This window comes from Rhinatrema bivittatum, chromosome 11 (assembly GCF_901001135.1).
Source record: "Rhinatrema bivittatum chromosome 11, aRhiBiv1.1, whole genome shotgun sequence".
In the NCBI taxonomy this organism is placed as follows: domain Eukaryota; kingdom Metazoa; phylum Chordata; class Amphibia; order Gymnophiona; family Rhinatrematidae; genus Rhinatrema; species Rhinatrema bivittatum.
In genome coordinates, this window is record NC_042625.1 from 87,582,911 (window position 1) to 87,610,230 (window position 27,320).

Below are 27,320 nucleotides of genomic sequence, written 5' to 3' on the forward strand. Positions count from 1 at the left end.
TCTGTCAAGCCCGGATCAGCCTCAACTGGAAGGAATTACTGATGATGATGATGATATGCTACACTTCTATGACTTTTCCTTTTTAGTTGGAACAACTTTGATTATGGGCACAAGCATTCCAGGCACAGGAGTCTTTGGTGGAAGGGGAGCAGAAGAGCTATTGAGAGGGCAAGTGTAGTTTTCAGAATGAGGCAGGAAATTATAGTTGGATCATAGCTAAGACCAAGAGGTTGTGCCACACAGGCTGAGAAATCATCAGATGGTATTTAATAGGGATGTGAATCGTTTTTGAACGATTAAAATTATCGTCAGATAATTTTAAAATTGTCCAAAATCGTTAGAGTGCACGATACAATACAAATGCCCCCGATTTATCATCAGGGGCATTTGTATTGTATCGTTAAATAGGGCACGGGAAAACCGGAACACCAAAAAACCCCTAAAACCCACCCCGAACCTTTAAAACAAATCCCCCACCCTCCCGAACCCCCCCAAAATGTTCTAAATTACCTGGGGTCCAGTGGGGGGTCCCGACGCGATCTCCAGCTCTCTGGCCACGGCTGCGTTGAGAAATGGCGCCGGTGGCCCTTTGCCCTTTTCATGTGACAGGGCAAAGGTAGCGCCGGCGCCATTTTGGTTCCTGGCTCCTGACGTCACGCGTGCAGGAGATCGCCCCCGGACCCCCGGTCCACCCCAGGGACTTTTGGCCAGCTTGGGGGGGCCTCCTGACCCCCACAAGACTTGCCAAAAGTCCAGTGGGGGTCCGGGAGCGACTTCCTGCACGCGGGCCGTATTGCCAATCTTCAAAATGGCGCCAGCGCTACCTTTGCCCTCACTATGTCATACGGGGGGTCCGGGGGCGATCTCCTGCACGCGTGACGTCAGGAGCCAGGAACCAAAATGGCGCCAGCGCTACCTTTGCCCTGTCACATGATAAGGGCAAAGGGCCACCGGCGCCATTTCTCAACGCAGCCGTGGCCAGAGAGAGAGGGAGATCACGTCGGGACCCCCCCACTGGACCCCAGGTAATTTAAAACATTTTGGGGGGGTTCGGGAGGGTGGGGGATTTGTTTTAAAGGTTCGGGGTGGGTTTTAGGGTTTTTTTGGTGTCCCGGTTTTCCCGCCCTCCCCCGATTTACGATTTTTAACGATTTAAAAAAAAAAAACCAACACAACGATAAGATTTCCCTCCCCCCCCCAGCCAAAATCGATCGTTAAGACGATCGATCACACGATTCACACCCCTAGTATTTAAGGCAGACCAGTCCAGTTGCACTTTGGCTTTCTTATAATTAGTTTGAAAGTGTGATTTTGTCTTTTATTTTATTTTGTGATTGCCTTAGTTGGTTATCATATAATTTGATGGTGTAGGATTTGTTTTGGATTGACTTGACTGTTCTTAATTGGCTGTCTTGTCTAGCTGGCTTGAGCTATGGTGGTATAATTCTGTTCTCAGTCAGGGTAGGCAATGTACAGAGTACCCAAATGGCTTCAGGTTATAATACAAAAGAAATGATTCAGGACAAGGCTGGCGGGAGCATTAGGCAGAGTAGTCGGTCGCCTAGGATGCTGGAAGTGGGCGAGGCAGTGGAGTTGTATGTGAGGGCGGCAGTTTTGAATGCAGGTAAGGAGGGAGGAGATGCAGGCGAGGAACAAGCTGGGTAGGCTTATTGTGTGCATTTATGATGTATTCAGTGTGGGCAGGAAGGGTGCGCGGGTTTGTGCTGTAGGAGAGAGAGAGAATGTCATGTGATCACTGCCTGGGGCAGCAGCAGACCCTTGCACCTGCACTGATTTAGGGCTAGATTTTTACAATTCTGTTTTCAAAGTATTCTTGATGAATTATTAAGATAGAATTTGAGAAAAGCAGACTAGATAGCCTGCTCTGTGCTTGATTGGCTGGGCTGGACAGTATGGGGTATCTGTACTCCAGTGAAAGGTGTTTTGTGCTGAGCTAGGTGATGCGTTAGTTGCTGGGCCAATTATAATTCTGTGCTCAGCAGACTAGGCTGGATGCTCTGAGTATGTGATCAGCAGGCTAGGCAGCATACAATGCCTTGCTACAGTCTTCACATCCTCATGCATTTTTCACATTCTGCTGTCTCAAAAATACAAATCAAAATGCATTAAAGTAGGAGTTTCACTGATCTACACAGTTTATACTATACTTTCATCATGAAACAACAATTACAGAGCCATTCCATAAGCAATTAAGAATAAAAAACCAAAAAGCCTTGATTTCAAATGTCTTCACAGCCTTTGTTATAGCAAATCCAAATTAGCTCCAATTCAAAAAATTGCCATTAGGCCCATAAAAAGATAAACAGAACCCACCTATGTCCAAGCACAGTAGTTGAGCTGATTTGAATACACCTGGGTGAAGAAGCAAGCTGTTTCTTTTGTATGGAATGAATTTCAAGCAAAGGTCAAACATGCAGAAGAAGCCAAAAGAACTCCGGGATAAAGTTATACAAATGTACGGATTGGGGGAAGGCTCAAAGAAAATCTCAATGCGTTTGAATATCCCTTGGGGCACTATAAGGTCCATCTTTGCAATATGGAAGGTTTGGCACCACCGGAACATTGCTACGATCAGATGTTCATGTAAAGTCAGTAGCCAAGGTTAAGGAAACTGCTGTGGAAGGTCAATGTGAGGACTATGATTAATTTAAAAGAACTACAGAGTGCTCTAATTGAGACTGGGGAAAATGTTGACACTTCAGTCATTTCAAGGTTACCCCACAAACATGACCTGTATGGGACAGTAGTGGGAAGGAGGTCACTGTAGAAGAAAAGCCATATGGGGGTGACATAGCATTTGCGAAGAAACGCTAAGGGGACATTCCACACATGTGGGAGAAGGTTTATGGACTGTTTTGGTCTCAATGGTAAGTGATACGCGTGAAGTAAAACACAACAAATCACCCTGCTAGCTCCATCTCTACAGTAAAGCTTGGTGGTGGCAGCATTATGTTGTGGGGATGCTTTGCAGCAGCGGGGACTGAGACACTTGTGAAGACCGAGGGAAAGATGAATAGGGCAAAGTACAGGCCAGTCCTGGAGGAAAACCCGTTCCAGTCTGGGGAGAAGATTCACCTTTCAGCAGAAGCAACAACGGAATGGCTCAGCCAGAAGAAAGTGAATGTCGTTGAGAGGCCCAGTCAAAGCCCAGCCCTGAATCCGATGGAAAATCTGTGGCACGGCTTGAGGACGGCAGTCCACAGATAATCCCCAGCCAACCTGAAAGAGCTTGAGCTCTTCTTCCAAGAAGAGTGGGCAAAACTGCGCCCATTCCCACTGTGCAACACTGGTAGGCACTTATCCTGAATGAGTCATGGCTATGGTTGCTGCAGGGGCTTCCACCAAGTATTGAGTCAAGCGGTGAGTAGACTTATGCAATCAAGGCTTTTTGTGGGGTTTTTTTTTGTTCCTAATTACTTTTGGAATATTTCTCTAATTATTTCACAATGAAAGTGTAGAGTATGTTATGTTGATCAGTGAAACAATCTCCTAATTTAATGCATTGTGATTTTGTATTTTTTAAACAGAAGAATGTGAAAAATGTACAAGGGTATGAAGACTTTTGCAAGGCACTGCATGATCCTATTTTTACATGGTTTGGGCTAGAAGATGCACAATTTACTACTGGACTGTTATGCTAAACAATGCATGCATCAATTTTTGTCCAACAAGGGACTCCTTGCTCATATCCCCCATTCTACCCCTTGCTTCTAAAGTGCACATACCAGTATGATGGAATTTGGTGATCTAGTGTTGTCAAAAGTAATATTTAATACTAAACCAAATAATGAACCTCCTGTTTTGAGAATAAAAGCAAACTCCTGCACTGATGCGTCTATGTGTTATTAAATAAAGGAGACCTGCTGCTTTGCTGGTGTGACTGTGATGATATATTCTGACCTATTTTGTTCCTGGGTAAGGGATGATGAATTTGACAGACAGATGAAATGAATGACCAGAGTATCTCCTGCCCTCCAAGTTCTAATGCAAAGTTGTTGGCAACTGAGTTGGTTCTCGTGGTTCTGTCTCCTCATCCCAGATGCATTTCATGAGCTCTGTGGTAAAATGCAGAAGGAAGAAGGGCGTGAGCTGTATACGGGTAGACGTGTGCAAAGGCAGCGGAGAGAGTACATGCACAAGTGAGGATGGGAGTTGTGTGTACATGGATGTGAGTGTGCCCTAATGATGCTATACACGTGTCAGTGATGGTGTGAGCTTGTCTAAGTGGATGCATAAGTAAGTGTGTTCGCATAGGAGAAAGTTCTGTAGCTGTTGCACCATCTCCACAAGCTGCTGTTTAAACCAGTTGAAACCCAGAGCTAGGATAGGTGTGTTCCCTCTAGAAATGTTGAAGTACTTAATATGCTGAAGGGATTTTTGTCTGCAGGTCCTTCGCTTTTTCCTTCAAAGAGCGAGAGTCTTCATCACCTTGGTGTGAATAAACACCACTTTCGTTGTTGCCTTTTTTTTTTCTCTAGTTTTTCTTTTCTCTTTCTTTAGTACTGTAGCGTTTCTATTCTTTCATTCCCTGGAAGCTCAAGTCTACTGTTTCTAAGTAGCTGGATGTAGCATTTCTCATCTGTGATGAGAACCACCCTGTCTTCCCTGTTAAGATGGTGGTGGGAGATCAACAAATAGGCAAGGGCTTGCTGGAGATCTAGTCAAGAGTAACACTTTGGCTTTCAGGCTGAATGATGCAGATAATGAGCCTATTCTGAAATCAGTGCGGGAGATTTTAATTGATCTGCACAGTGAAAGACAAGCAAGCTTGTTTATGCTGTTCATTGGCACCCACTCTGGGCATGTTCCTCCTATGGAAAGTACAGACATTGTTCTCTCATGCAGGTGCACATGTTCCTCTCCTTCTCTTCCGAAAACCTGAGCAGATACCTCCATGGCCTGTAGGGAAGTGGGAGGTGTTTCTGTCTCTAGAGTTTTCTGGTCCTGTCACTTTGTCTCTCCAGAAGGGAACATCAAGTCATGTCATTTCTGGTACTCAGCCAGGCATGTTGGTGCACTCCTTTTTGGGTTGATGACACCAGTTCTTTCCAGTCCAGGAGAATGTCCTGTATTCAGGATTTGCTTATTGTTTTGAAAGGAGAATCATATTACTCAAATATTTATTTATTTGTCTTCCCCTATATCAGAATTCCCAGTGTGTTCTTCCTGTCTTCAGGATGTCTAATCTCTCTTAACAGAACAATATGGAGGCAAGAAGGGGGACGTCTGGAAATAGGTCCCTTTGACTCTTTGACATTTATCTCCCACTCACCTTATTTTTGTCTTTGCTAGGACTCCCTTCTTCCCCTCTCCTTCCTGCCCTAGCTGCCTTTGGAAGCTGGGTCATCAGGTGGCACTCTGGATCAGCCTACTTTTTATCCCCACCCTCGATGCTGGAACCTGACTCTCCCACACAGCGGCTATCAGACCAGCTTGGATACAAAATGATAGTTTAATTTCCAGAGCAATAATAATGGCACCCCCAAAATCCCAGTTCCAGGAAAGGACTAAAATGTCAAGCACCTGACATAAACATATTTTTTCACATTGAATTTCAGGCATTCAGTCCAACAGCTAAGCATTCAGCCTGGTTCTCTTGCCTGCCCACGTTTTACCTTGGCACCAGTGAGAGATAGCAAATGCACAACAAAGAAAGGCTCATAGTGTCCTCAGCAGCCCATATCACTCGGGCCCCAGAAGTAGGTTTTATTATGAACGTGTGACCAGACATTTGGGGGAATAACTGTGCCCAATAAAGGAAATATTCTACCTTTTTATTGAGTGAGTTTTTGTTTCATTATTTGGGAAAGAGTCTTGGTGTAGGACTGGTGTCATCATTTTCAAGGCAAAAATATAATTTCATAGTGGAATAAGGGAGGCGCATAAACATTTATTTAGCAAAGAATGGACAAATAGTTTAATGAAGCTTTAAGATGAAAAGATGGCATATCTGTACACCCAGATGCTTGGCATCACTTATTGCATTTTGCTATATTTCAGGTCTTCACTGGTGATTTAGATTTAAGAGAATATTTGTGCTCCACCACTTGAAGCCACTTGATACAGTATATTGGAGTCAGTTTGGATACATTTCCTGACATTGTAAACATGTGTAAAATAATTTTAATTGTGGAAAAAACTTTTTTTTTTTTTTTGTGCAAATGGTAAAGTAAAATATTGTTACCTGATAGTCAGCATATCAGAGCAGGAGAGTCAGATGCATGTAACAAGGCAAAAACAGGGAGCTGGCGCTGAGGGCAGAAAAGAGGGGGGTGGAGTTGGGAAGTGATTGCTTTGACTGGAGACGGGCAATGCAAGGAAACCAGATTCAAGAGAGAATGGTAGAAGTATCCGAGGAAGCAACAGTAACAAAAGTAGGTACTGTTAATGTGGATTTATTGACTCACAACTGATCAGTGATGGAAACTACTCAATAGATACTTTTTAAATGGCTTCACTGGGAAGCAAGGACATCCCTAACCTATGACAAATAAAAGTAGGTTTGTTTTTAGAATTTCCTTCTTCCCTTCTGCTTTGTGGCAGAGGCTCCTCCAACCATGTACCTTCATAGCACTGGAGCAAGTGCTGGTGGTGATACAACCTGTATCCAGATTAGAATCGAACATGATTTAAAAAATAACTTAAATTGAAATTTAATCATTTAAGTTCATGTATCTTATAAGCTGACATGGAAAATTGCTAATGATCTGTTTATGAAGTTGCTAAATGGTCGAATTTTGAATTCTTTTAAATAAGTGGATTATGTAAATCTAACATGGAGTTTAAATTGTATTGCTTAAGAAAATGGATTATTTCATGAAACATGTTGAGGTGTTAACTATTTGGCCCGAAATTGATGACTTATTAAGGGTTATGTTTAACTAGTACATTCTCTCCTTTTGCTTGCTTATTGGCTCTCTTTTATTAGTGCTTGATTGGAACATGGATCCGATATATGGATTTGCTGGTTGGGAATGGAGAACTAGCTTTCAGCCTAGCAAAGAGAAAAGGTTGTTTGAGGCTCCTTCCTATACAGGACATGTGGTGATCGGGGTTCTGAGGCGGCCTCCGGTGGGGGACATAGGTCACCCGGAGCATGGGGGAGGGGAGGGGATCTGTGGGGTCAGACAGGAAGATCAGAGACCGCCTCTTTCCAAGGCAAAACAGATCTAGGCAGAGAAATGTGTTGGGTATTGGGGTTAGGGGGAGCACTGAGTGAGTAAATAGTAAGAAATGTTCCATCTAATGAAAAACTGCTGAGAGATATATGGAGTCTGAGCCCTCACTCGCCCTTCTTGTCCCTCTTCCCGCAGTGGGAGGAGAGCAGAAGTTTATGGATTCGGTCTCTTGTTTTGTTTCCAGCAGTCAGAGTCCTGCTTCGGTGGCCTGAATCCTGAAACTGTTAAACTAATTAAAGATTTTAGGCAGGATTAATCCTTTGCTGCACAGTTCCTGCGAGCTGAGGTAGTCGATTAGTTCTCATGGCGAGGATATTGGATTTCTGAAAGACGAGTCAGCACTATTCCGGGGTTGTTATCTTTCCAAGGCTCCAGGGGTCAGGAGGTGGAAAACAGAGGTGACTTCAATCTCTTTCACGCTTGCTCGCTCGCTCGCTCGCTCTGTCTGTCTGTCTGCCTTTCTCTCTTGCCTATGCTGGCTTCTCTCCTCTCCTCGTTTACTCCTCTGTGTTGCCCTCTCTCTGTCACCGCATTTTGCTTTTTTGTCACATCTGCTCCGTCTTTGTTTTTTTTTTTTTGTATTTTCTCTTGCTCGTTTTTCCTTCTTTCCTTCTCTCTCACTCTTGTGTGGTCTCTGGTGTTTTGTAACCACCAAAAAAAAAAAAAGCAGCAAGGCAGGCTAACAACCCAGGCATGGTGAAGTCCAGAGCGCTTAATGCGAAACATGTGCTGGCAGCATCGGCCTGAGGCTTAGCAGAGGAGGTGAAAGCGAAACAGTGTGCAGAACATGTCTGATCGCCCCCTTTCCATTGCACGCTCACCAGTGATAAACTGCACAGCTTTCCCAGGCTCCCATCAGCACAGTAATCTCGGAGAGCTCCGGGTCCCTGGTCAGGTGACTTGCACAGAAGGCGTGCCGGGGTGTGGGTGGGATACAGAAGGGCTATGGGGTTCGTGTAATCTTCTGGGGATCTACTGTTAAGAGCCGACCACCACTATCCTCATGGAAAGAGGAGGCCGGCTGGCTTGCTTGCATGATGCAACACTATCACGTCTATATTATTGTGGTTCAACTCTGCTCTTAGCTGCACCATGGCCAGTACTTCACTGCTACCATTTCACTGGTGGCAATTCATTCTATATTACCATTGCACTGTATTTAGAGATCTGGAATACTCATCACTTTTGCAAGTGTAGTCTACATCATGCCACCCTACCACTACATCTTTGATTCATGTTTAGCTAAGATGTCTTATTAATCATATAGTACTACACTCAGGAGTATTGCTACTGCAGCATAGTGCATTAATGATATGCATTTCTTATGGTGATGGTGCATTGATGGTACAGTAATGTTTGCCTGACTTATTTTGATATAAATGCAGGAGTCCTTGTCTAGAAGCAAGATATGCATGAAAATACAATTTATGCAAGAGTGGTGTGTCTGAGTTCCTGCGACCTTTACAGTAATTATAGAGGTGAAGAGCCCAGAATTGAGAAGAGACAGAGCACTTACACGAGCCCTCAGCAGATGTACTCCTGGATGTTGTAAATGCCTTAAAGCCAAATCCCTTTAATATTGCTGCTTTCTATTGAGAATAAGAGGAGATATATAAAAACACTTATGTGTTTGAAAACTCCCTTGCCTCTTTTTCTCCCTCCTTTCCAATTTCTGGTGTTTTCTTTTTGTATTTTTTTTTAAGAGATTTGCTCCTTTAGAAATTGTAAGACAATCCAGACCTAATCAATTCAATCAGAAAATAGTATTTTATAGACTCTGAATTGGGAATATTTATGCTCTCACCCATAGTATTTATGTTTTTCAGGTGTTCAGATAGACCCCATCTTCATCACTTCTTCCCTCTCCCACCAAAAATACTCCCCCCCCCCCCAACAAACCCCAAATTAAATCATGGGATCTTTCAGCTAAGATATAATGGTAAAAAATGCAGAGCAAATCATTTAGGATGCAAAAACCCAAGAGAGAGAGGGACAGTATTGGAGGTGAAATTCTAAGCACAAAAGAAGAGAAGGATCTGGGGGGTGATTGTATCTGATGATCTTAAGTTGGCCAAACAGGTAAATAAAGTGATGGTGAGGCTTGGCTGCATAGGGAGAAGAATGGTCAGCAGGGAAAAGGAGGTGAAATTGCCCCTGTATAGGTCCCTGATGAACCCTTATTTGGAATACTGTGTACAATTCTGGAGACAGCACCTTCAAAAGGATATAAACAGGATGGAGTTGGTCCAGAGGGTGGTTACTAAAATGGCCAGTGGTCTTTGTTCTAAAGCATATGAGGATAGACTCAAAGATCTAAGCATGTACACCCTGGAGGAAAGGTGAGAGGGGGCAGATATTATAGAAACATTTCAATATCTCAAAAGTTTCCATGGAGGGAAGGTTCTAGAATGAGGAGGCCATGGGATGAGGTTGAACGGGGGTAGACTCAGGAGTAATTTTAGGAAATATTTCTTTACAGAGAGGATGGTGGATGTGTGGAACAGCCTCCCAGTGGAGGTGATGGAGTCAAGAGTGGTATCTGAATTCAGGAAAGCCTGGGATAAATTCAGGGGATCTCTAAGGAAGTGATGAGACATATAAAGCTAAATTAATTGGCGGATGGGCAGATTGGATGCGCCTTTTTCTGCCGTCATGTTTCTGTTCTACTCATTGCTCTCGAATGCATGTTTGGGGAATATTTTTCAGATTGCTGTCTTTACAAGAACTAAATTTTCCTGGTAAATTGGGGGAAGCAGAGGAGGGTAGAAGAGAAAGGAATCTTTGTCATATATAGTTTTAAGTATATAGTGAAACTATTTATCTCTGTTTTGATCTTTGGGAAGAAAAAGTTAGATGTATCATAGGGCTACCTCCTATTTTATGTCTCTAGGGAGAGTACAAAGCCCATCTGGTCACAAATATTGTAAGGAGTTTATGTGTAAGGGGCATGTTTGACAATTGGCCTCAGGGTGTTTGTGTGTGTGCACAGAAGTTATGTGCAGAAGGGGTAGTGAGCGTAGGTTTGCAAACACAAGAGATGTCTGTATGTTTGTAGGGAAGGGTGTGTATACGTTGGTGGAAGTATGTGGTACCGTGAGAGCTCAAATGACCCACACAACTTTATAGCAATCTCTGGGGCGAGGCATGACCACAACTGTACATGGATGGGCTTAGTTCCTGCCCTATGGTCTCGATCATCACCATCATTGGATTTGCTGCATTTTTTCCCGCTGCAACAAGAAGCTGCAAGTTCCATGATGTGTTACTGTCAGCAGTTGTACCTGGATATTGTTGCCTTTTTATAGACTGGATTGTGATGCTTAAGACATGAATATACCTCAGATTTGTCCAAGCTAGGGAGAAAGAAATGTAAAAGGAAAAATAACCCCAGATAAGAAAAGAGCATTCAGAAAAAAAGATAGTCAGGGAAAAGAGAAGAAGGATAAAAGCTGAAAGATGCTGATTTCATGCATATGGGGTGGGCCAAGCTATAAAATTAGGGACACATGATTTTATATGAAATAACAAAAATCTGTCTCTTAAAATAAAATGATTATGCCTTGGAGATATTTGCTTGTTTGTGCCTATTTTAACATGGTAGGTTTCAGGTTAGCATTGCTGCACAGAATTTTACCAGCTTCATAATGGAGGGGGAGGGGGGATGACCCCCTTTATTTTAAGACTGAAAGCATATAGGAGTAATTTTGTGCTAATTTTATAAGATAGCGGGCAAATATGTGCCCAAGTTTAACAACACTTTCCAAAGTGAACTTGCATACATAATTCCACTTTCAACATTATCCCAGCAAATCTACCCATAAAAGTTATATCTGCTAAAACATTTGCACAAAATTGTCTTGAAATTTTACGTGCACAATTTTATAAAATTCAAAAGTCTGTGCATAATTGCAAATCCTTCCCCAACTCTGCCTCCAGGAATGCCTGCCCTCAGTGCAGATAAACTTGCGTGGGAATATGGTATGTATGCATAAGGTTACCCACGTACCAGACAGACAATTCCGTGAAAGGCCATTTCTGCACATTTCCTGCAGACGTCTCTCTGAAAATGATCCTCTCTCTGCAAGGCTGTGGCTCTTAGGGACATGGTTTCTTGCTGCTAAAGTGACTCAGTATGGATAAAACCTGGGTACAAACTGATGAAGTACAGATCAACACTGGGCCCACTTTCTTCTCCAGTATATTCTTTTTTCAAAAGTTTTCAGTTCAGGCCTTGTACAGAATATCTGTGCTCTACTTATGTCTCCTAACCTCTGCCTTTCGCCAAAATGAAGCACCAGAGTTTGATGGACTTTGGCTTTCAGTCTTTCGATGCTTCAGAGAAAAAAAAAAAAAAGGGAATGGAAAAAGGAGGAAACCCCCCAGAGGTTGCTTTTCAAAGGCCTCTCTGTGAGATTCCTCCAGCCTTGCTCCTCCAGCTGCTTAAAACTCTGGGCAAATTAGCTGCCACATCAGAGCCCAGACCGGTCTTTCAAGTGCATATTTTCCTACTTCACCTCACCCTTTCTGTAACTCTACACCACGGCCCCAGCAGCAGTGCTCCACTTAGTAGGCTTGGGGAAATTTCCCTGCCTTTTTGTGCAAACTAGGAGATCAGAGGCTAAAGGAAAGGGGCTTGGAAGTGGGGTAGGGGAGGGTGCAGAGGGTGACTGAATAGCTGATAAATTTGGATTTCCATTCCCAGTCTTCCAGAAATATTGTTACACTAATCCAGGTAAAAAGAGCAGTCTGGATCAAGGAGAAACAAAGAGAAGGGGAGAGGGAACGAGAGGAGAGCCCTTAAGTAATGGCTCCAATTAATGAGGGCTTGGAGAGTATCACTGATGGCTTGGAGGGTAGCACTCCAGAAAAACATGCTAGGTAGCTCCAAACTGAAGAGAGGGGAAGAAAGATGGATGAATATGGGAGGGGGAGAAATGTGATCATACACATCCGGGGAGAGAAAGATGCCAGAGAGTGAGGAGAGCAAATGTAGAGAAGCAGATGGTGGGCAGAAACTGGACATGAGAGGAAGAAGGTTGCAGGTATGGGGAGATGAGATACTCAAGCATAGGGGCAGATGTAAAAAGATCCCATTGTGAAAGGCTCTTTACTGTGCAGGCATAGGATTAAAGCAAGAGGAGACTGGAAGGAGGATCAGCTGATAGACTGCTCTTTATATATCCAATGCAGAAAAGAAACTGGGCCAAAACATGATTGGATCTTTGTCTTGCTCTTTCCATGTAGATGGCTATCAGAAAGTGTGTATTTTATTATTTTATTATGAAAATGTATTACTCTAGCTTACTCAGAGTGAGGTACAGGATTACAGCAGGATACATATGTAATAATACACAGGGATAGCATACTGTCCATAGTACATAATAGATAAGAATAATTTATTTATTTTATTTATTTAACTTTTTTTATATACCGGCATTCATGAACAAGTCACATCATGCCGGTTTACATAGAACAAGGGGTGCAATGAACAGTAGAACTAAACTCGTGCAAGGGGGGAGCAGTTACAAAAAACAGGGGTAGAGTAACTTGGAAGAGCGGAAAGGGGGAGAGGGGAGAGATAGGAACTGTAATATATAATTCCCCAAATAACTTTTTAAAAGCCATGGATAGAGGTAGTGTGTTAGCCTCCTGGAACAACCATGGAGGTACTGTTGGCTAAGAGGGGGTGAGCTTGGTGGAAAAGTCAAGTCTTTACAGCAGAATGCCAGGGGTTAGCCTGGAGCCTATAGGGGCAGAGATCTATAGGAGTGTGAGGGATTTTTTTCCCCATATTTTGTTCTGGGAAATGGTATATAGGGCAACAGGGGATCCCCTAAATAAGTTGGGCCCCTTGAAGACAATGTAGAGGTTTTTGAACTGAAGATTGGTAGCCAGCGCCTATTCCAAAGGAGTGTGCTAATGTGGTCTCTGTGCTAGCAGTCAGACAATGCAGACTGCGGCAGCACAGATGCTAGCCGTAGACCCTTTAGGGGATTTTGTACAGTGCATTGATGAATTCTAGTTGGGATACGATGGATGCATATATCAGCGGTCAGGTTGCCCCTGTCAATATATGGTTTTATCTGTTTTAGTTGCTGGCAGTGGTAGAAAACATTCCTTGCAACTGGGGTGATTTGTGTAGTGGTAATGGGTAACCAGTGAGTGGGAGCCTCGCACACTGCTGAATTAAATAGACACTGTGAAGATGGCACCTTGATAGGAAGGCAATCACCTTGTTCCTCAAATTATTCCCCTCTGTAGACATAAATAGCAGATCTGTCAATAATATCAGGATTTCCTCTTCTACTCAAAGCAGCACCCATTAGTAGGTTAGCACAGACTAAGAGGTTATTTGAAGAGACTCTTCATCGGATAATCATGCAGGGGGGAGGAGTCATACCCTAAGATCTAACCAGGGAAGAAATGTGTGCATTGTGAATGAAGATACAACTTTTAATAATCATGCCCTGACACCTGGGACTCCGAGGGTTGAGGGGAAAATGGACCTTAGACTCCTGCCTCAGACCCCCCATTTGTCCGTCAGCCTATTTTCATGCAGTGACTTAAAGAGCATAATAAGACTCTGTAGACAGACAGACAGATGTAGCCAGATGGGTAGGCGTGAGTGAATGCCTGTACATACGTGCGCGAGCTTAGAGCAACCCCCCCTCCCGTGGGAGAGCACGAATCACAGGCACCCTATGCTGTTGCACAACCTCCTCCCAAACTGGAGAAGCCAGCACAGTCGCTGTCCTAGTCCACTCCATAGCTCTCCACCTTTCTCCTCTGTTTGCTTGTCTGTCTTTATCTATCCTTCTCACTCTGTGCCTCTTTCTCTCCTCTTCCTTTCTGTCTTACCGCCTTTCATCCTCCAGGTTCACTTCTGTTGATCTTCACTGCTCTCTCTCTCTGTTTTTTTCTGCACTCTTCCTGTCTTCTCCTTCTGGCCTTGCACTGCACATCTGCAGTTTCATCAGGGGGTGGGAAGGCTCTCAGTTGCTCACCTTTACAGGATATGACCACATAATGTTCTTGGCCCACATCCTCTTCTGCCCTCTGTTCCTAAGGAACACCTTCTATAGGGAGGTAATTCTGTTGTATTAACTTTTATGCAAAGAGAGAGAGCTGGCCAAGCTTGTTTAATTCTCCTGGCTCTGGCTGCTCCTTCTCTGCTGTAGGGCACCTCTTCAGTCTCTTCTAGCTTGGGGTGTTCTCCCAGCTACTGCAGTCATCTGCTCTGACTGCTTCTCTTCCTTTTAACCTCCCTCCCCATCCCATGGTAACTATCACAGCCCCTCCAAGCTGGGGGAATGGTGATCTTTATCAGCATGTGACACCCGTTCTCTGTGTTTATGCGTTTGTTTTCTTTATTATTTTTTAACAGATGGGAGCTGCGTTGCATGCCTGCCTGTTGGACTGGAGAACGGAGGCAGCCAGGGCGAGTGGTTTCAGCGCCCCCAGGGCTCTGGAACGCGCCAGTCAAACAGTGACATGGATGGTGGCGATAGGAACTTCAAAGTGAATCTGCATTATAAACACGCACGGCCGAGGTAACCACTGCCAGGCTGTGGAGGGGGGAGTAGAGAGAAGAACCCCCCCCCTGCAGGGGGAGAAGGGGGAAGATAGCAGCTGCTGTGGGGGGGGTCTGGGGATGGCAACTGCAGGGCGAGAAGGGGCAAAGGTGAGGGCTGTAGAGGGGAGATGGGATAAGGTTTGAGACTGGTGCTGAGGAAAGGCAGGAGGAAAGGGAAGGCTATGGATGGGGGTAGGAGAGACTATGGCTATGGATCTGTGCATGGGGCAGCAGGTTTCCTATTCTTTGTCATGCGGGGGGGGGGGGGGGAGGAATTGGGATGAGGTAACCCTGTAGAGATGAAGAGGCTGAGATGATGGTGGAAGGGGAGGTGTAACAGGAGGGGCAGGGTGCAGTGCAAAACGATAAGGTGACTGCAGTTAGAGGGGGTTTGGTGTGGGGAAGAGGAGGCTTTAATTCAATTTCGAGGCCACGGAAAGCATATTTCTACCATATTGATGAAGTTTAAGGTAGAGTGCCGTATATCAGCAGCACTAGCCTGCTTAGTTGATTGATGCATCTGTTTTCCCACGAAGAGTTCTGGTGAGCTGTCATAGCTTGAAATATCTGCCTCCCTCCACCAAACTTGGACCTGCTGTGTTTTTGTGACTTCAGCCTCTGCGTTCTTACTTTGCTTCCTGGCATGATGGCATCACAAGTAGCCCACAGTAATGGCAGGGAATTTTAGCTACCTTCCCAGATGAGCTGCCATAGATAATAGCATAAATTGTTAAAAAGCTGATGGCATGGTTTGTTTTTATGGACTGAAATCACGTGTCAGGCACCTGAGGGGATAGAATTTGGAGAAGCATTTTGTCTGTTTACATAATTGAAATATGAATATAGGACCAAAATGGGGCATAGGCTGGTTTAGTAATCAGAAATATACTTACAGAGAAAAAAGAGAGAGAGTGCCTTTAAGAGAAACCTTACTGCTAATATGCAACGTCTATTTTCTTGGATTTAGCTCAGGCCTTTTTCATTGGTAGCTCAAGGTGAGTTACATTCAGGCGCCGTAAGTGTTTCACTCTGCCCAGAGGGCTCACAGTCTAAGGGGCCGATGCAATAACCCGTGGTTGGGCGTTTTGGCGTGGTTGGGCGTTTTGGATGTGTGTCCACAGCCCCTTATGCTATAAGGGGATCAGCGCATCCAAAACGTGCATCCAACCCCCTGCAAAACTAATAGCGCTCATCACGTGGTAATGCATGTTGATGAGGCTATTCACTAGTACCCCCGATCTAAAAAAAAAATAAATGTGCACCTGATGCCAGAGCTGATGTTAAGGTTTGGGGTGCCCGAAGCCATGCTCAGAAGAGCAAAAAATACAGGGTTTTTTGTGGTTCCTCCTACTTAGTATTGTTGCCATGCTAAGCAGGAGGAACCACAGAAAGCTGCAACAAAAAACAAACAAAAAAACTTGACAGCAGTCAGGTTAGGAAAAGTAAAGCTCAATTACAAGCATCCATTTTCCTAACCTGTGGCTGTACATGGGTTGGGAAAACAGACGATCAGAAAATTGCGCGTCTGTTTTCCGTACCTGCGCACAGCCACTTCTCCTGGGCGCTCAAGGGCATGGACGTGCTGGGGATGTGCAAATTATCCATCGTGCGTCTCTTTTAGCGTGCCAGCTCATTAGAATATTAGATCCAGTGCCCAAGAGAGGGGATGTGTGTGCGTTCAAAAACTGGACGCACTTTTTCTGCGCACATGATATTGCATCGGCCCCTAAGTTTGTAACTGAGGTAACAAACGGTGACTTACCCAAGGTCACAAGGAGCATGAGTGGGATTTGAATATGTGGTTTCTCTGGTTCTCAGTCTGCTGCTCTAACCACTAAGGCTACTCCAGTGGATTGTCCAGCACAGAAACTATAGAGCAGGGGTGGCCAACTCTGGTCCTCAAGAGCCACATGCAAGCCTGGTTTTCAGGATATCCACAATGAATATGCATGAGATATATTTGCATATGAGGCTTGCATGCTCGGCTTCCATATCTCATGCATATTTACTGTGGATCTTCTGAAAGCCAGGCCTGTTTGTGGCTCTTGAGAACTAGAGTTGGCCACCTCTGCTATAAGAGGATTTTCTTTCTTTAACACCGTTACCCTGGGCTTGTAGTTAGCTGTGGGGCTGCTTGTCTGTATGTGGAATCCAGGTAGAGGATCTCAGGTGCACGGTGGGCTGGGAGAACACAGGCTGGAGATTTCTGCACCCACCCTGTCTTGCATTCTGACACTGTCGTGAATAATTACTGCACCATGCCTTGGTTGCCTGCTTCTGCTGCTGTGCTTTCAGCCCCCACTCCCCTTTCCCTCCTCCACATGGTGAATTAATGAAAGTTCCAGTGACAGAGAAACTCCTCCAGAGAGGGGAAGAAACCGAGAAAGTAGCATGCGTGTCTGCTGGCGCCCCGAGGAGTAACTCGGGGGGGGGGGATGTTTTGCTGGGTCCTCCTGCCTGCGCTGGCTGAGAACCTTCTATAGGGAGGCAGCCGTCCTCTATCTGAAGTAAGGCGGCTCTTCAGGCTTCGGCAGCAGCTCCCTCATTAATAGCAGAATTTTCCACTTGATGGCTTGACGCAGACTGAGAGGCGTTGGGGGGGGGGGGGGGGGGGGGGGGGGGGGGAGAAAAGGTTGCTATCTTCATCAGATGCTCTTGCGTGCAAAGAGGCAGAAGCATAGACTGCGACTTGGGCAGCAAAGAAATTCATGTGTGTTTGGCAGGGAGAAGGGAGAAATTCATGTGTGGGTTTTCGGAAGGTTGTTGTGCAGGGTTTCCATGCCTGACTGTGCGCCTATATCTGCCAGTGCCTATATCACTGTGGGTGCAGGCACTGCCTATGCTGCTGCATACCAGGCCTATATCACAGGAATTGATCTAGAAGGCTGAAAATGGTTTTCAGCTTTTTGTGGAAACATAAGAGTGGCTCCATGGAGAGGGGTGGAGTTTCTTGTGGGTGCCTGCAGAAACCTGCAACTTTTCACCCGTCTGCATTGCTTTTGTGGCTGTGGGTGGATGCTCCGTGTGTGTGTGTGTGTGTGTCTGTGCGTGTGTGTGTGTGTGTGTGAGAGAGAGAGATCCAGGCCATTGGAGCTGGGCCCTGTAGGCCCTGCAAAAGCAGCAGCAATACCCAGCAGAGACTGCCAAAGAGCTGAGGTCACATCCTGCAGCAACTTTCCGTGAGCACAAGCTGCAGACAGCACCCGATTGAACAGGGGTGGGGAGACATAAAGAAGGGAGTGTGCGCAGTATCTGAGAGCACAGAAGGAGAGGATTTAAAGAAGGGAAGGAGAAGTACATAGCCAGAGGGTGGAGGTGAGAGAGAAGCTAATTTAGGAGGAGAGGTAAAGCTAGAATAGCTGTGGAAAAGAATTGCCAGAGCCGCCTGTATTGGTGTGCGTTGCACAGAAAGCGTCCATCCTCTTCTCTAGGTGACTGCCTGTGTCTTTCTGTCTCCCTCAGTGACTGAGTGCTGGCTTTCTAATCTTTTACTCTTAGGATATATATTGTAAGGTTGTGGTAACATCTTTGATTGGGCCAACATATGAATAACCCAAAGGCGCTGTAACACATGAGAGTTTCTGGACCTCCTGATGAAGGGAAATACATGATTTCAAAAGCTGCTGCATATTTTGGGCCAATAAATGGTATCGTAGTCTGCGAAGAAGGGAGTTTTTCGTATCCAGTAGGTGAGGAAGAGAGGTGGCTGGTCGTCCTTGGGGGATCCGAAGAGCGGGGTATGCCAGATTTTAGCAGCAACATGCAGTGACAAACTTTTTAAAATCACTTGTCTGAGTAAAACTGGGGAAGACGTCATGAAGGCTACAAGCATTTGTCAAGCGCTAAAGACTGTTGGGTCTTTGAAAGCAAATTCATAGCTGACCAGGGACACCTAGTGGTAATAGCATCACAATAATACTTTTCATCTCCGAAGCCTCGACTTAAGCGCGCCGAGCTCCGGACACAGGGACAGAGAAAACCAGGGCAGATACGAGGAACGCGAGGCCCATTCCTGATGCAACCCTGCAGAGCCTGCCCCCGTCTCCGGCCTCAGCCTTGCACCCACACCCTCAGGGATCCTTTGTGCTTGCCACGCGCGTTGCTGGATTGCGGTGCTGTTTTGGCCTCTGTCGCCTCCACCTGGGAGGCCGTCCATGCATCCACTGTCCTTTCTGTGAAGAAGTCTTTTGCAATGTTACTCCTTGGTCTGTCCCATTTTGAATGACTCTTGCTTTTATGCATGGCTCATACCTTTAGAGGTTTTTGAATGTCTCTCTCATCCCCCCTCCCCCCTCCCCCCCCCCCCCCCCCCACTTCTCTTCTATATATGTAATCTGGTCTTTAAGCCTGGTGTTATAGGGCTGATGGTTCAGACATGAAAAGAGGTCTTATTTCCTAAGAACACAGTATTGCCAGCCTAATTCCATGTTAGAAGTGAGTCCAGTCTTGTGTGTGTGTGTGTGTGTGTGTGTGGGGGGGGGGGGTGTTATTGTAAATGTTTAAAAAAAAAATCAAGAAATTAAGGTTTATGGCCAACCCTGTGGCTGAATGGCATTGCTGCTATGCAAGCCACACAGTTCAGTTCTCATCTTGTGGACCTGAGAGCCCTACAGAGCTTAAACCATGCTCAAGTCTCAGAAATTATTCTACAGCAAATATCTGCTGTCTGGCTCAGGGGTGCACTTCAATCAGATGCCAAGGGGAGTGGGGAGGGGGTGTGTGTGTGTAATTTCTGTCAGTCAGAGGCCACTCCTGCGAAGCAGGACAGGTGGTGCTATCTCTGGATCACGGCTCCAGGTGCCTCCTCTTCTCAGCATCCCAGCTCCTTTTTGACATAATGAGTTCCGAGACATTCACCAGGGCTAGTCCATCATTAATGCTGTCTGGGTGGAAATGTTTAATATTCAGAGATACTAAGAATATTTCTTTCTTTTGCAGGGAACTAAAGTGTACTATCCGAAGCAGCAAAGCGGATGGTAAGTTCTTTTTCTCATTTACCACGTAGTTTGGCAGCACCTTCCATAAGCACTGCCCATTCAAGCTTCCCCTTTACTGTTTGCATAAAACGAATTGGTTTTTAATGAAAGAAAACTTTCATTAATGATCGAGACATATGCTACAATGGCGACAGTTTTTTGACTTTCTGAACTAACTTTGCATTTTCTACCGTTAGGCGGGAAGTAAACCGATAGCTTCATGCTGATAAAATAATTGCAATATTAAAAGCATTCCTCAGAGATCTCCTTCCACACAAGCAAAATCTCCTACTGCTATGTGTATGACATAGCAGCCGAGATCAAGCTGGAAGGAAACCTTAAATCCACCCAATTATGGCTGAGTAGGATGTGGGGCGGGGAACACCATCACTGAACCCATGTGCAGAGCCAGTGGTAAGACTGTGCTTTAATGCCAGCAGACTCTGCATAGCAAACCAGAGCCGAAATGGCTTTCCCTTGCTGTTCCATATGGACCGTTCCACTTTCCTGCGTCCTAGCCCTGAATCATGGTGAATGCTGGCTTAGAGAATAACTTGAGCTCAGAGAAGGTGCCATTTTTCCCTCAGTCTGTTGGATAGGAGGCTGTTAAATGTTGTAGATGCTTAGTGTGAGTAGGGAAATCATGTAGGCCAAGAAGGCTCAGGAAATCTCGCATAAGCACATTTATGGTTCTAAAACCCTCACTTTCTGATTGTGATGTTGTGATCCAGTCTTGTTTTTCCAAGTCCCACTGCAAAGCATTCTAGTACTTACTCAACTAAAATGCATTGGATTGCACCTGTTTTAAATAATAATAATAATAATAATAAAAAAAAAAACCCAAACCAACCTAGGGATGTATCAAATTAGCATGGACTTCCTGGCAATTCTGTTGGCAGTGCTGTAGCTTGTAGAAGGCCCAGATATGCTCTTGTGTGAGAAGATGCACTGGCAAAGTCAAAGGTAGAACTGAAGGGGTACTGCTATGAGGAAGCTCACACTGGTCAGCCAGTTGTACCCAGGGCCGGAGGAACCACTAGGCGCGCTAGGCCTGTGCCTAGGGTGCCGCGGCAGAATTTGGAAAGGGCAAAAAGTGCCCTTTCAAAATTCCTCCAGCCCCCGCCTCACTGTGCTGCCCTCCCGACACCCTCCTTGTGGTCTAGCGGAGGGCCCGGGAGCGATCTGCCGCTCCCGGGGCCTCGGCTTCCACTAAGCAAAATGGCGCCGGTGGCCTTTAGCCCCTACCATGTGACAGGGGCCAACCAATGGCACCGGTAGCCCCTGTCACATGCTAGGGGCGAAAGGCCACCGGCGCCATTTTGGTTAGTGGCAACCGAGGCCCCGGGAGCAGCAGATCGCTCCCGGGCCCCCACCTGGACCACCAGGTATTTTGTAAGTTTTCTTTTGGGGGGGGGGGGAAAGAGGAGCCGGGGCTGCGGCTGGGGGCGGCGCAAGGCTGAAGGTGCTTAGGGCGTCCAATCCCCTGGCACCGGCCCTGGTTGTACCTCCTCCACTCCTCTGGTAATAATAAATGAGGATGAGACTTAAAAAACGATTGAATAACAAACAAATTATATAAAATTATGCAACAGGGACTTAGTATATTCATAATGAGGTTTTAATCTAGTCTTAGTTTTATTGTTTTCCAGTTATATTTTTGTCTTTTTATTTGTATTTAGCTTTCAAATTAAAATGACTAGGACCAGAATACAGTGGGATGAGAGTTTGGTATAAAATCTTTCCTGTAATATATATGTAGTTTTTCACAGCAATTGTGCTTTTGAAATTGTCATATCTCTTTTCATCTTTTACCGTCCCCATCTGAGACAAACTCATACTCCAGTTAAGCAGAATAGGAAATACAGATGGTGATACCTTTTTGAAACTAAGTTTTATTTAAAAATTTGGGCTACATGTTCTGATTTTATTTATATTTTTTTTTTATTTCAGGTGCCTGCATAAGCTTTGCAGACTCCCATATCACCAGCTGTGCTGCCAAATATCACCCAGATGAGGATTTACAGATCCGCGTGAAACCACAGGGCCCTGTGGTGACCACTGGCTCTACACGTCGCCCAACCGACTACACCCGAGAACCCAAGCACATTTGTAAGAGAAATTCTCAGCATCAAGCATTGCCCGACAGACCAGGCACGAGCTTGGAGAAGTCTCTGGCCTGCAGCACAGGCATCTTTCTGGACAGCCCATGCCCACCTCTTGGCCAAGGATGCCAGACAGACGTCTTGTTACACGGTGACCCTGCTGACAAGTGTCAGGTGACTTGCATCCAAAGCAATACCAAGGAGGAAGACTTTTTGTCCACGACCCGATTTGGCTGTGCTGGCGGCCCTGGGATTCTTGAGGGGGCCCTAGAAGAAAGGGCCACACTTGACCGAGCGCCCAAAACATTTTGCGGTGCTGTGTTGGGATCTGGCAGGTGCAACATTGACAGCGTTGTGCAGCTGCTGAAGGGCAAGGGCGGAAATGGAGAGATCAACCTCCACCCGGTAGTGCAAGTGATTGACATTATGAAGGATCTGAGCCGGCTGTCTGAGGACCTGAGGAACAGCGGCGTCCACTTAGACTGCGGTAACCTGCGGCCGAGCAGCCACACCATGCAAAGCAGAGAAAGCAGGGCCATGAGCAGCACTGCTGACAGTGACAGAGGACTGCAGTACAGCTTCTTCTCCTCCCCAACACTCGCCAACAGCATCAGGAGCCCAGAGGAGAGGGTAGCACGCAGCAGCAGCGCCAAAGAAGAACTGCCAGACCAAACTGCTGTGTCATGCGAGAAAATGTCCACGGGGTCAGAAAATCAGGCTTCCATGATGGACCCTTGCGAAGACCCATTCAAAGGCAATAGTGATTTAGATACTATGGACTCACTGGAGTCAGCAGGCTCGGATGTCTTGAGAGAATTAGCAGCCCTAGCATGGTTAGAGCCAGAACCTCAGCTGCAAAATTCCCAGTCACTGGATCCCAAGTCACCAGAGTCTGAGTCAGGAGATGAGCAGATGCTGAATCCCCAAAAACTAGAACTGGATCTCCAAATGTCAAAACCTCAATCTCCTGATTCACAACTATTAGATGTACAATCTCTGGAAACTCAGATATTAGACCTTCAATCACCAGAGACTCCAACCCCAAAACTGCAGACCCTGGAGGACCATATCTCAGATATCCAGATGGAGTCCCCATTACCAGCAGTTCAGATGTTGGAGCCCCCATTACCAGCAGTCCAGATGCTGGAGTCCACGTTACCAGCAGTCCAGATATTGGAGCCCCCATTACCAGCAGTCCAGATGTCAGAACCACAGTTGTCAGAGGTTGAGAGGTCAGGGCAACAATCATTGGGTCCCCAGATGTCAGAGTCTCCACTGCTAGATGCTCGCCCCATTCTCAGCAGCTACCTAGTTGCAGGTAGCATGGAGTTAGATATCTGCTCAGTCCAACAAAGAGTAGGTGTGGGGCGGGCCTCCAAAGACAACCGGAAGTATGCATTACGAAGGATGGATAAACCAAAGATTTGTCGTCGCAGGAAACCGGGTAGAGCAAGAAAAATAGTAGAAGGAAATTTAGACATTATGCCACCTCAGGTGCCCACTACTGACATTGTAGCCATCCCATTTGAGAGACAAATTTGTCCGGAGACCTTATGTGAAAGGTCTAGTGAAATACAAAAAGAAGTTGCTGAAGAGCAGCCAAAGAAGGCCAAGTGTAGAGGCATCCGTAAAATGATAGTGCGAATAGCCAGGATTCCAATTTCTTTTGGCAGAAGGAATAAAACTACATACAAGGTGTCTTCTCTGACTAGCAATCTGAGTATAGGTGATAAAGAACTAACCAATAGGTCCTTGCTGGAGCCCACACCACTCCTGAAAATGAAAAACAATGGACGAAATGTGATGGTTGTGCTCCCACCTGGTGAACTGCCAATCATCCTGAAACGCAGAAGGGGTCGCCCTCCCAAAAACCTGCTCCTGGTACAAAGCAAACCCAAGGAGGTGCCCCCAGCTGCAGAGGTGAAGAGGAGGAGGAGGAGGAAGCAAAAGTTGGCATCTCCACAGCCTTCGTATGTAGCTGATACCAATGACAACAAGGCAGACTATACTGATGTCCTGGCTAAGCTGGCATTTCTTAACAGGCAAAGCCAGTGTGCTGCTAAGTGTTCGCCACCAAGATGCTGGACTCCCACGATGCCAGAGTCTGTCCACCAAGCCCCTGATACCCAGAGTATCTCCCAGTTCCTACACAGAGTCCAAGGGTTCCGCCGGAGAGGGGGCAAAGCTGGGGGCTTTGGGGGGAGAGGAGGAAGCCATTCCTCTGACTCAATGAGATGCTCCTTCAGTGACTTCTTTGAAGGCATTGGGAAAAAGAAAGTGAAGCCACAAGGTGACCCCTTGCGTCCAAGGAAGCGAAGGCGGGTAGAACCTGACAATGTGGGAAAACCAAAGCGCAAGAGGCGATGTCGCAAAAATGGAGCACTTTTCCCTGAACAAAGTACTGGTCATAATTTTGAAGATGGCATATTAGAGTGGGCTGGGGAGAAAGGGGGGCAATGGGATCCCCACCATGCCAATACCTCAAACCCGTTAAACAGAAACTGCAGTTATCAGGGCAGCGAGTCCAGGGCATTTCCTTCTTCCCTGCTAGAGTGTAGTTCCCCTAGTAGGGCTGGGTATTACCCAGGAACTAATCTGTCCTCCCAGACTGAGAGTAGCAGCCAGGACAGACACAGTCTCTTCACTGGATACTTCCGCTCTCTTCTTGATTCAGACGACTCATCTGATCTGGTGGATTTTGCTTTATCATCACAGAGACCAGAGTCCCGAAAATCATCAGGGACTTACACATCATCTAATGCGGCACCCAGTCCCAGAGCTTTGGCGTCATACCAGAACAGAGGTGCCAAGACTGGCCCTGCCAGTAGTGAGCCCCGTTTCCAGACAGCTATGCAGAGCAGACAAACCTTCCCCCACAACAGGACTGCTAGTTATGCTGGGGTCTCTCAGACTGCCTCTGAATGTCTTGGGACAGATGCCTTTCAGAAACTGGTGCCACCATCTTCTGTATCCAGATCACCAACAACTCACCCTGCTGTTAGTGGCTACGCACAGTACAGTGGCTATGGGGCAGGACAAAACTTGTCTGCCTCAAGTGTGTTCCAGCCAGGCAAGCAGTACACCACCCAAGACTGCTCCAGCAACAAAGATTGCAGCTTTGCCTATGGCGGTGGCAACAGTGTGCCCTCTTCCCCTGGTAGTGCTCACAGTGCCAATTACAACCAGCAGACAGTAGGTCCTAACATATCCTTGAACAAAACTTCCTACTTCAACAACTCTGAGCCCACACAGTTCTCCAGCACTTCTCTCATGCCCCTGAGATGTGACAGCCGTTCAAGCACAGTATCTCCCGGGGGTTACATGGTCCCAAAGAGTTCTACTGCCTTCCAGACCTCCACCGAAAACTGCAGGCAGTTTCCCACTTCATCTCAGTGGGCTTTCAGGCAAAACTACAACAACATGGACTGGAATGCCGAAGGATTTGGCCAGTTTTACAACCCAATGTTTGACTGTCACATCACAGAGCCAAATGTCATCTTGGATATCTCCAACTATACCCCTCAGAAAGTCAAACAAAATCCCACATCTGAGAACTTCTCAGAGTCCTCCTCTGACAGCACTCAGTTTAACCAACCTGGGGGTTACAGGAGGGCCAACAGTGAAGCTTCATCAAGTGAGGGCCAGTCAAGCCTATCCAGCTTGGAGAAACTAATGATGGACTGGAATGAAGCTTCATCAGGCCCTGGCTACAACTGGAACCAGAGTGTTCTTTTCCACAACAATTCCAAACCCGGAAGGGGCCGGCGGAAGAAAGTGGACATGTTTGACACTTCTCATTTGAACTTTCCCACCTCTACAACTTCTGCTACTGGGTTTCCCCACAAGAGGAATACTGGGCCAAGGCAACCACGAGGGTCCAGAGGGGCCTGTTCTTCTACTAAAAAGGAAAGAGCTACTGCAAAGGCCAAATATATCCCCAAACCACAGCCAGTTAATCCACTCTTCCAAGACAGTGCAGACCTTGGCTTAGATTATTACAGTGGCGACAGCAGCATGTCTCCACTGCCTTCACAATCTCGAGGGTTTGGGGTTGGAGAGAGAGAACCATGTGATTTTGCTGGACCTTATTCTATGAACCCATCCACCCCTTCTGATGGAACATTCGGGCAAGGGTTTCAGTGTGATTCTCCTGGTATTGGACATACAGATATGGAAAGCAAGCACTTCCAGTCTCTCCCACACCCACTGGGCACACCCTGCCAGCAGGCTGCTTTCGATCAAGCACTACACAAAGTCTTCTCTCCAAACTGTTCACCTACCCTTGCCTTCAAGGATGACCTGCGGCCAAATGAGCTCCGGAAGATGTCAGCATGTGACCCTCTCAAGCATAGCATGCAGGGGGTTGGTTTGCCACACCCAGCACACATGAACACCTGCCGTGACATAACCATGGTTCAACCTCGCTATGACTCTCCAAGCTGTAAAAACACAAGCTACTGGTACTCCCAAAATTCCACCACAAGGAGTCCACCCTATGATGGAAAACCTGGGGCTGGGATTCTGGCGGACTTTATGGGGAGAAGTGAAGTCGCTTCCTGCCTCAACCCCCACATGGTCAGTCCCACTGCCTCTAAGACTGACAAGGAGACACTTGAAATGGAAAGGGGTCACCATCGAGGGCCCTATGCTTGTCCATTGATGAATGACTTGAGTGTTTCCCCTGTGCCCAGAGACTCAATGCTCCAGCTGCATGAGAGCTATCGGTACCCTAGCTTTCCACCCCAGGGGCACCCAGTTATGACAGCACCAAACATGAAGAGTGGGTTTCTGGGCCCTGTGCTAGACCAACATACGGAGGACGCTTTCACCGTTACGTCATTGTAGTGTTATCTGAAGTGCCAATGAGACATTGAGGTTTTGTTACAGGGTAGGTAAAAAAAAATAAATGTTTGGGGAGGATAAGAAGATAACCTGAATACTTGCTGGGGTTTTCAAAAACAAAGCCCGAAGTGCAAAGAGCCTATGGAAGCTGAAATCATGTACTCACAAGGTCAACTGTCCTTGTCCCCAGAATAGCTGCTCACAAGAGGGCAACATGGTGGTAGATAGAGACCACCCCAAATTGTATTGGGTAATATCAGGGAAAATGGAAATTGCCATGCATCCCCCTGCCATGCCACCTTGCTGGGAGCACTGGTGTGTGAACTAAACAAGCCTGCACTGTTAAAGTAGAATTGGTGAATGCCTAGCCCTTAAACTGTGCAGTTGTTGTTTAATTTTCGTGAACACTGGTTTTCAGAATAAAAAGGTTGATTAGGCAGCCAAATTGGTATGTGTCAGAAATAGTGTGGAATTAGCCAGGACCCAGAATGAGGATAACATGGCAGGATGTGTTTGCTTCTTTGCACTGGCTGCCAGCAAATGAGAGGGACGTAGCCCTATTCTGAGGACAAGGACAAGACTGGTCAGGGGTGAATTTCATTAAAGGATAATTAATCCACGTAAAGTT

The 27,320-nt window shown here is 46.1% G+C and overlaps 1 protein-coding gene across 7 annotated transcripts in view; it reads left to right on the forward strand.

The window, feature by feature from the left end:
* The window catches only part of AHDC1 (AT-hook DNA binding motif containing 1), a 145,859-nt gene that overhangs the window by 108,815 nt on the left and 9,724 nt on the right, over positions 1-27,320 (forward strand). For all 7 annotated transcript variants that reach the window (XR_003859135.1, XR_003859138.1, XR_003859139.1 and 4 more), the window contains 3 exons: positions 14,584-14,749; positions 19,711-19,748; positions 21,699-26,738. Coding sequence is in view for 1 of the 7 variants with exons in the window: in XM_029619093.1 (XP_029474953.1) it covers positions 14,584-14,749; positions 19,711-19,748; positions 21,699-26,695 (5,201 nt within the window). In the remaining 6 variants the exon portion in view is untranslated. The remainder of the gene's footprint in view (positions 1-14,583; positions 14,750-19,710; positions 19,749-21,698; positions 26,739-27,320) is intronic.